The 9,979-nt window shown below is 46.1% G+C and overlaps 2 protein-coding genes across 6 annotated transcripts in view; one reads left to right on the top strand and one right to left on the bottom strand.

The window, feature by feature from the left end:
* Myh11 (myosin heavy chain 11) overlaps positions 1-1,235 on the top strand; it is a 100,331-nt gene extending 99,096 nt beyond the window's left edge. For 2 of the 4 annotated variants that reach the window (XM_005350355.2, XM_005350354.2), the window contains one exon: positions 547-1,235. In XM_005350355.2, the coding sequence (XP_005350412.1) occupies positions 547-679 (133 nt within the window). In that variant the 3' untranslated portion in view covers positions 680-1,235. The remainder of the gene's footprint in view (positions 1-546) is intronic. The other 2 variants (XM_005350357.2, XM_005350356.2) reach the window with 1 other exon arrangement.
* A 2,266-nt stretch (positions 1,236-3,501) lies between these two features.
* Positions 3,502-9,979, bottom strand: part of Nde1 (nudE neurodevelopment protein 1) — a 27,624-nt gene continuing 21,146 nt past the window's right edge. For both annotated transcript variants that reach the window (XM_005350358.2, XM_026780419.1), the window contains 3 exons: positions 8,730-8,821; positions 6,771-6,916; positions 3,502-4,902 (listed from right to left, as the gene is read on the bottom strand). In XM_005350358.2, the coding sequence (XP_005350415.1) occupies positions 4,809-4,902; positions 6,771-6,916; positions 8,730-8,821 (332 nt within the window). In that variant the 3' untranslated portion in view covers positions 3,502-4,808. The remainder of the gene's footprint in view (positions 4,903-6,770; positions 6,917-8,729; positions 8,822-9,979) is intronic.

Genomic DNA, 9,979 nt, shown 5'->3' with positions numbered 1-9,979 from the left:
CACCATCTCCCCACCATGGCAGGCACCATCTCCCCACCATGGTAGACACCATCTCCCCACCATGGCAGATCTGAGGGCAGGGAGTCCCACATCAGGGGAGAGTGCTGTGTCACCCCCTTCAACTAAGGAATGTCCTCTGTGTAACTCCACTCTGCTTTTAGAGTCATTCTGAAAACCTAAAACCATGCCTTTTTATTGCCAGAAGACAGAAATCTGTAGATAAAACAGCACACTTTCTTATCAGCCTGTGTGTGCGACTCTCCACCCATCTTGTCCTTTTTCTCTTTCCAATCCAGTGCTCTGGCACAGCAGAATCCTAAGTGTCATGAAATGACCAAACCAGACGTATTTAAAGCCAATAATCTCATGCCAACTGAATAAATAAAACCACTCAGACTTTAAAGACTGGCTGGGACTCACCCTGAATTTGTTTGTGACTCATTCATGCTGAGTGTGTGTTTGGTCTCAGCCCTTGATAAACACTTCTTCCAATCTCCTGGGAGATTTCCTTACTAAAGACGTGTATTTTCTGTTTTAAATCCATAGGCGAGGAAACGAGGCTTCATTTGTTCCTTCCAGAAGGGCTGGAGGCCGCAGAGTTATTGAAAACACAGATGGTTCTGAAGAAGAAATGGATGCTCGGGACTCAGACTTCAATGGAACCAAAGCCAATGAATAAATTCAGAACTATACACCATGGCAGGGAAACAAAACACTGAAGACAGCAGAATCTAGCGGACTATGCTTAGCGTTCGGCTCCATTCATTCTCAAGTCGCAGACATCACCTCACCCCTCACGACAGTCGGCCCACAGCCCACACAAAGGGTGTGAATTCATGTTTTAGGATGTGCTATCAAAGAAGATGCAGGCCAGACCTTGCGCTGGGGCGGGGGGGGGGGGGAGTGACCTGTGCAGACAGGTTTTAGGAAAACAGCCCCAGTCACCATCAACTGTGTTTACATGAAATGAGTAAGTTACCTAATGGGTGCCACTGCCCCCAGTCCACTCCCAAATCATTCCCTGACCAACCAGTTGCTCCAGCTCGGGAAGGAAGCCCTTGTTTGAAAACTCCCTTCCCCTCCCTGGCTGCCACACCTCAGACACACAGAGTTCATTCACCAAGACCAAGTGAACTACAAAGGAAACACTGCTCCAAGGGCTGAGTACTGAGATTGCACTGTCTTACTTGCACCCAGGCTGTACCCATGGACACTTTCACTAATAAAACATAAGTCACGAAAATGGAGTTGGCTCTTCTGTTAAGCTGTAGTCTAGTGCAGGGCGGGACAGGACATCCATCACCCTGTGAACGTTTGAGTTAGTCCATAAACTGGGCAAACAATCACGGAGGGATTAACATGCATATGGGAGGGATTTATTTGGACATGAAGCTAGAAGGTTGTGCACCAGCTGTGCAGCTGTCCTGCTTGGGCATCTGGTCCTGAAAATTCCAATGTCCCCAACACCTTTGAAGACCCTTTTCCATCAACACTGAAAAATCCCAAATGGAATGGGTCATAACCAAAACTCAGACACATTAAAATTACTGTATAAAATTACTTTCAGGTGTCAGGCACAGGGGTGTTATGCCTGTGCTCCCAGCACTTAAGAGGGGGAAGTAGGATGATTGAAAACTTAAGGCCAGCCTGGGCTACCTAGTTCTGGGATGGCATGATTTATATAATGAGACCCTGTCTCAAATAAATGCATAAATAAAAATAAAAACCTTCAGACTACATGTGGAAGACATACACGGGATTGAGGAGCCAGGCTGCTCTTCTAGAGGACCCGGGTTCAATTACAAGCACCCAACTGTCTGTAACTCCAGTTCCAGGGCATGTGACACCTTCACACCAATGCACACAAAATAAAGTTTAAAAAAAAGAAGGCATACATGGAAGCCCAGTGAATTCTGTGTTTAGAACTGGGTCCTGCCTCCAGGCTGCAAAAATATCACAACGTCCTAAAGACACCAAGTCCTAGGTACTTCTGGTCCCAAGTCTTTCAAGGGCAGCACAGTCAATCAATATTTTAAGCACAAAGTTTCTTGATCTCTTTAAATTACAATATTTTTGTTCAGCAGAGCAGGTCAGCAAAATCCCTCAGAAAGCTAGACACAAAAATAAGGTGAACCCAAAGAAAAACATATAGGCATCCTCCTGGATATTAACCTTCATCAGGCGGTGAAAGGAGACAGAGACAGAGACCCACATTGGAGCACCAGACAGAAATCTCAAGGTCCAAAACAGGAGCAGATGGAGAGAGAGCACGAGCAAGGAACTCAGGACCACACACTGAGACAATGGGGATGTTCTATCGGGAACTCACCAAGGCCAGCTGGCCTGGGTCTGAAAAAGCCTGGGATAAAACCGGACTTGCTGAACATAGCAGACAATGAGGACTACTGAGAACTCAAGAACAATGGCAATGGGTTTCTGATCCTACTGCACGTACTGGCTTTGTGGGAGCCTAGGCAGTTTGGATGCTCACCTTACTAGACCTGGATGGGAGGCGGTGGCGGGGAGGAGGCAGAAATCTTTAATAAATAAAAAAAAAAAAAATTAAAAAAAAAGAAAGAAAGCTAGACACATAGTATTTATGGCGGGTGCTCACCACATGACAGTGTGAGCCCGATGACCTGAGTTTAATCCTTGGCACTCACACCACGTGAGTGTGGTGGCATATACTCCCTCATACACCAATAAAGGATTTAAAAGTAAATACTTCAGACTTGTAGGCCACATTTTTCTCTACAACACATTCATCTTCGAGCAAAACTGTTTAAAAAATAAAACCCCAAACACCTAAAGCAGAGTGGCCCACGCCTATAGTCCTTGGTTTGGAAGCCGTCTAAGGCTATCTCACCCCACCCCAAAAAAAAAACATTTAAGAAATCATTCTTAGCATGAAGAATCTACAGAAGCACATCAGGGACCTTTAATTCCCAACTACTGTAAAAGTTCTAGTCCACACACACTTTTCCAAAGCCCAACTCAACAGACTTCAAAATAAAAGAGACAGGAAATAGATACTAAAATGCTGAAAAAGCCAGTCCTCCCATGAGTGCTGATATAACTGGAATGACATATAAACATTTTCCCAAAATCATTGCTGAAAAGTTGACTTTAATAGAAAAATTTTTAAAACAGATCTAATGAGTAAGGTGCTTTGCAAACACGAGGCCCTGAGTCCAGATCCTCAGCACCCTTGTGCAACTCAACCTGGCAGGGCAGAGAAAGTCATTCTTGAAGCTTGTTGGCCAGCCTAGCCTAATGGATGAACTGGGGTCTAATAAGAGACCCCACCTCAAAAAGAAAGACACCAAACGTTGACCTCTGTGCACACATGTGCCCACACACCCACCCACACACCTATATACATCACCCATAGAACTGAAGAGGATAACAGATATTGACTTCTGATTCCCAAGCATGTGAACACACGCCTCCAATCCGCACAAGCAACTACATATACCCACACACAAAATGTTTTTCCTCCATTATTTTATTACTTGGCTAAACAAAAAAACGAACTTTAGGGCCATGTGCAAACACGGAAGGACAAACACACAGCAGTAAAGCAGGCATTTTTTTTATTTTATTTTTTAATATAAAAAAATAAAGGCCATCTTTTCCCAGGCTACAATGTCTGAGGGGAACAAATGGTCACACAGCTTAAAACCACCTTGTGAATGTCAGCAGCACTCAGAAAGTTCTAGGTTCAGTTCAAGGCCAGGTTTGCCCCATCTACTAAAAATGCATTAGTAGCGAAGTGAAGGGTGCTAAGCTCTGGAAATAAGTGCGCATTTCTCATTGTGGACAGAGCAGGAGGTGGTGCTTCACCCCAGACAGATCAGACAAGGCTCTGGTGTTGCAGTTCTGTGCTCATTTCTCTACATCCCAAGGGAGCGACCACCAGTGGCTGAGAATCTGATGTTTTAGTCACCCTTGTTATTCTATAGACATAGAATGATGAAGTCTTGTTCTTAGGGATGGCATGACAAAGCCCAGTCCAACTCCAAGTTGTTCATGGTTGTGATGCAGAAGTCGCCCCAACATCAAGGTAAGAGCTCAGGAGAGATGGGAAGCTGGGTTTATCTACAGAGAATAATCTCCCACTGACCAGAGGAGTCAGACACACCTCTGAAAATCTTCATGAGGCAGATTAGAAGTGTCAAAGGGCTGGGCAGTGGTGGTGCACACTTGAGAGGCAGAGGCAGGCAGATCTCTGAGTTCAAGGCCAGCCTGCTCTACATAGTGAGTTCCAGGACGGTCAGGGCTACACAGAGACACCCCATCTTGCAAAGGTCATGGTCAAGGTCATGGTTTAAACAGCCCCAAGCTTCTGTGATCTCCCAGTTCTCGACACAATTTAATCATGCTGTAAAGCACTGGCAGGATGTTCCAGAAGACAGCTTCAGCTGCAAGTAGGCTGCGGGAGAGCTCCTGAGCTAGCTGGGCTCTAGTTCCCCCTGATGATTAGGCATATTCAAAACACCTCTGGAGGCCATTAAAACTCTAGGTAGCCAATGACAGGGTGGCCCATCATCCAGACCTTAGAGCTGGAGGGCGGTGGGGTGAGGAACCAGCTCATCTTATGAGGCATACTGCCAGGGGCTGGGCCACATCACAGGCCAACAGCCTTAGTCAGCTTGGGCTGCGCGGCACAACCAAAAGCTAAATATAAAGAGGGCAGGACATTCCAGGACAGATTCCAAAAAGCCACGGAGAAACCCTGTCTCGAAAAACCAAAAAAAAAAAAAAAAAAAAAGAGGGCAGGACAGGTGAGGGCGCAGTTCCCATTGGTCCTAAAGCAAAAGCTTGACCACACCCTGGGTGGACGGCGGTGCCGGTGATGAGAGCTGTGAGGCTGGCTTCCCAAACTCCAAGCGTTTTCCTGACCTTCAGACAGAGCAAACACATTTAACAGACGTGACAGGAGTTTGCCATGGCTAGCACAGGGACCCTAGGGTTCTAAGGGTGAATGTCTCACAGGGTCTCAGCTTTCTCTCCTGTGAAATGAAGAAAAGGATACTGGCTATCTGGTTCCCTGATTCCAAAGGCTACAGAAAAAGCACCCTATCTCAGAAGATCCCACAAAACTGTTACTTCTTGGTCACTTCATTTAGAGTGGGTGGGGAATGCTGAAAATTGAACCCAGGGATGTATGTCTACTGAGCAACATTTCCTAATTTTTAATTCAATTTCTTGAATTAAAAAAAAAATTAAGGGGGCTGAAGAGATGGCTCAGTGGTTAAGAGCATTGCCTGCTCTTCCAAAGGTCCTGAGTTCAATTCCCAGCAACCACATGGTGGCTCACAACCATCTGTAAAGAGGTCTGGCGCCCTCTTCTGGCCTTCAGGCATACAGACAGAATATTGTATACATAATAAATAAATAAATAAATATTAAAAAAAGATTAAGGGCTGGAAAGATGGCTCAGTGGTTAAGAGCACTGCCTGCTCTTCAAAGGTCCTGAGTTCAATTCCCAGCAACCATATGGTGGCTCATAACCATTTGTAATGAGATCTGGTGCCCTCTTCTGGCGTGTGGGCATACATGCAGACAGAATACTGAGAATACTATACACATAATAAATAAATAAATCAAAAAAAAAAAATCAAGGTTGACGAGATGGCTCAACAGGTGAAGATGTTTGTTGGTAGCGTAAAAGTCTGAATCCCAGAACCCACATAGTAGAAAAAACTGACTTTTGCCAGTTGTCCCGACCTTCACACATGCACTATGGAAAACAGACTTGTGCACATGTGTACACACAATAATTTAAAATTTTTATTTTAAATGAAAATTTTACTGGGCATGGTGGTATGCATGCTTTTAATCCCAGCACACAGAAGGCAGAGATAGGCAGCTCTTTGGTCTGCACAGCCTCTCAAGTCCCAGGCCAGACGAGGATACACAGTGAAGCCTGGTTTCAAAAATAAATACATACACTTAAAAAAAAAAAAATCTGTATTTAAAGGTCCAGAAGCTAAGTGTGCAGCTGTGGATGAACTCACTTCCGTCACGTGCTGCCTCACACCTGGGCCCCAAGGCCAGGCAAGTTTCTTTTGATGAACCCCAAGATCTAGGGCTTCCCTTAGGCAAGAAAAGAAAAGAAAAGAAAAGAAAAGAAAAGAAAAGAAAAGAAAAGAAAAGAAGTGCGGGCACTCAGCGCTGTGTCCATCCCTGTGGCTGTTCCAGGAATTTGGTCCGGGTGGGCAATAGCTCAACTGGCAAAAGTGATGCCTTGCAGCATCAGGACCTGAATTTGATCCCCAACACCTATGTAAAAAGCCAGACATGAGAATGCTTTTGACCTCAGTACCGAGGAAGCAGAGGCAGGTGGATCCCTGGGGCTTTTAGCCTACTTGACGAGTTCCACGCCAGTTAGACTCTTGTCTCAAAAATCAAGTGGCCAGCACTTGAGGAACATCACTTAAAGGTGACCTCTGACCTCCGCATACACAAGTACAGAGTGGAGCCAAACTCACAGAGTGCTCTAGGGGAAGTGCAACTTTCCACAAAGGATCAGGACAGCCCTCTTCACAGTGCAAAATCACACTACAAACACTGCTCTCTCCTTGCCTGCTGGCCCAAATTCAGGTATTATCTAATTTGGCCTTAAGCAAAGGGCTTATTCAAGGCTAGCCTGGAAGCAGAGGCTAAGCTTTTCTGCAATAATCCTATTGCCTTAAAACTAGAGACCATGTGGGGCTGGGGCTGGGGCTGGGGCTAGTGTCTGATCTGAGTTCATCAAAGGCACTGACCCTTTATCTCCGACGATGGTGCTGCTTGGCCATCTATCACCACCATCTCGGCCTTTGGTTCCTTGCCCTGAGGCTGGTCCACTTGCTCGGCTTGGGGATTGATCATACACCAAGTTCCTGCATGATGCTAGTTTGGACTCCAGCGCCTGGGAAGAAACACACTTTCATCAGTCAAGGTGTAGACGGAGGTTGGAGAAATAGCCAGCTGGGAGAGGGGGTGCTTGCCAAGTGCATGAAGCACAGGGTTTGATCCCCAGTGGTATATAAACAAGGTACGACATTACCTGTAACCTCAGTACTCAGGAGGAAGAGACAGGAGGTTCAGAAGTTAAAAGTTATCTTCAGTTACTTAGCAAATTCGAAGCCAGCCTGGGCCACAGTGTTCCCCACCCCTCAAGGAAACAAAAAAAAAAAAAAAAGCCGGGCGGTGGTGGCGCGTGCCTTTAATCCCAGCACTCGGGATGCAGAGGCAGGCGGATCTCTGTGAGTTCAAGGCCAGCCTGGTCTACAAGAGCTAGTTCCAGCCGGGCGGTGGTGGCGCACGCCTTTAATCCCAGCACTCGGGAGGCAGAGGCAGGCGGATCTCTGTGAGTTCGAGACCAGCCTGGTCTACAGAGCTAGTTCCAGGACAGGCTCCAAAGCCACAGAGAAACCCTGTCTCGAAAAACCAAAAAAAAAAAAAAAAAAAAAAAAGGAAACAAAAAAGACAGGAACGGAAAAGTCTGAGAGCCACTGGGCATGATGGCACACATCTTTGACCCCAGCCTTCAAGAGGCAGGAACAGGCAGATCTGTGTGAGTCCAGGCAGAGCAGGTTTCAGATGCCTTGCCAGTCTAAGTCACACAGTGAGCTCCAGGACAGCCAGGGTTACAGAAAGATATTATCGAAAAAACCACGTAGAAGGTGGGAGCCAGGGAAGAGAAAACCACTTAAATTGTGTTCCCAAGATTCTGAGGGGTCCTCAGTGGAATTCAGTGTGTCTATGAGGACTAAAACTACCCCCCTAAAATATTCAGAAGCCTCCCAGAAAATCATTAGCTCCACCTAGTAAAATGAGATAGGCGTGGTGTGCACCTGCAATCTTAGCACTCTAGGGACTGAGGCAGGAGAATTACTATAAGTTCTAGGCCAGCCTAGGTGACATAGAAAGACCCTGTCTCAAAAAACAACCAGAAACCAAACAAACAAAAAAGAACTACCCTCATCAAATATTAAGAATAGTAATAATCATCTTCTGGAACCGTTCTCTTGTTTACCTCATCAAACCTGCAAAGAGAGTCAACCGAGGTCTTGAACTTGGAGGAAACAAAACTAAAAATTCACAGAGGTACAGACCTTCAGCGTGAGCTCGCGCGTGCACGTGTGTGTGTGTGTGTGTGTGTGTGTGTGTGTGTGTGTGTGTGTGTTCTCTTTCTGCCTCAGGCCAGGCTGACATTAAATGGCCTTCAAGCATAGTTTCTAAAACTGAAAGAACAGCTACAAGAATTCTGTGTGGCTGCCTGAGGACAAAAGCTCCTCCCTGTGACTAACAGAAAGCCAGGAAGGCCGAGGCTGTTTCTTTGCTCTGCTTCTTAAGATGTTCTATAGACAGACAGAGAGAGTGAGGAAAAAGGACTGACCCATTTCTAAATAGCTCTTGGACTTTTCTTTTTTTTTTTTTCAAATTAAGAAAGAACTTCCAGTTTAGCTTGGAAGCCCACAACTACAGTCTCAGAATTTGGGGACTGTGAGGCAGGAAGAAGGCTGCTAGTGTGGGGCCTAAGAGACAGACAAACTACTTGGGAGGAAAAATGGAAGATGCCTGGATTCAGAGCACCTGATCCCTCTATATGAAACTCTTGTCTCATGAGCTAATGATGTAAGGTCTAGCCACATCTAAAACTCAGGTCTCTGTGAAAGCGGGAAGAGAGGCTCTGTCTAGAAAACCTTCAAAAAAACCCCGCAAAGGCTGGAGCTTACCCCAACTTTCCGAAGCAGGTCCCCAACGATGTTTAGGGCTGATATTCGGGCTGCAGGTGTGAGTGGGGTCCCACTGTTAGAGCTGTCCAGACCTGGGTGTACAAGAAGCACAAGTCACACAGTACTATATAGTCTGTGGACCAAACTCACCAAACTCCAGCTGTGGGGTGGGGACAAAAGCTGACAGCTTCCCTGAGTCTGGTCACTACCTTCTCTGGGCAACATGCCAAGAGTCTACCAGTCTATTTTTTGAGTTCTTGGTAAGATTATGTTAAACATCTATTTTCACAGGTTAATCTTTTTAAACCAAATCAAGGCAGTCTATGAATTCCACAGAGCTCGTTAGTAACATTGAAAATGATTAGGATAGATATATGCATGGTGAAAAAAATCAGGGAGGGAAAGGCAGGGTCCCGCACAGCCAGCTGCTCCTCCACTCGTGGCCAGTGATGGCTCCGTGGGTAAAAACACTTGCTGCTGAGCCCAACTTCCACATGCACACCATGGCAGCCCTTCATAATTAAAAAGAAATTCTTTTTCTTTTTATGAGCCCCTCCCCCAACACAGCGGTACAACTGTAGGCCCCACTGAGACCAGCTGAGCCTGAACCAAACTCATCCCCAGTAGTTTGAACCCCAATAGGCTCCTATATTTGAATGCTTGGTCACCAGGGAGTAAAACTGTTTGAAGGGATTATAAGGATTAGGAGGTGTGGCCTTGTTGGAGGAAGTTTTCCTAGGTTTCAAAAGTCCATGCCAGGCCCGGTACCTCTACTTGTGGACCAGGAAGTGCCTGCCTGCCATCATGTTCTTTGCCATGATTAAAATGAACTAAATCTCTAAAACTGTAAGCAAGCCTCCAGTTAAGTACTTTCTTTTATAAGACTGCCTTAGTCATGGTGTCTACATAGCAATAGAACAGCGATTAAGACACCAAGTGAGTCATGTGAACCCTGAAACACAGGAAACTGCTCTGGACTGGGACCCCAGAGGCCACACTAGTCTTCATCAGCAAGGCTCACACTGTGAACTGAGGCTTACACCCTTGAACCAGCCCACGTGGCTGTGACCCTCACCTCTGCCACTGACGTTAGGTAACGTCGGGGACATTGGCATACACATCTGAAAGATGGGACTACCACAGGTACTGAGACTGTGAGGAGGCTGTGTGCGGCCCTACTATGAAGGGTGGTAAACTGAGGAGGCTGTGTGCGGCCCTACTATGAAGGGTGGTAAACTGAGGAGGCTGTG

Source organism: Microtus ochrogaster, chromosome 7 (genome assembly GCF_000317375.1).
Source record: "Microtus ochrogaster isolate Prairie Vole_2 chromosome 7, MicOch1.0, whole genome shotgun sequence".
Classification (NCBI taxonomy): domain Eukaryota; kingdom Metazoa; phylum Chordata; class Mammalia; order Rodentia; family Cricetidae; genus Microtus; species Microtus ochrogaster.
This window is presented reverse-complemented; position numbering and strand designations above follow the sequence as displayed.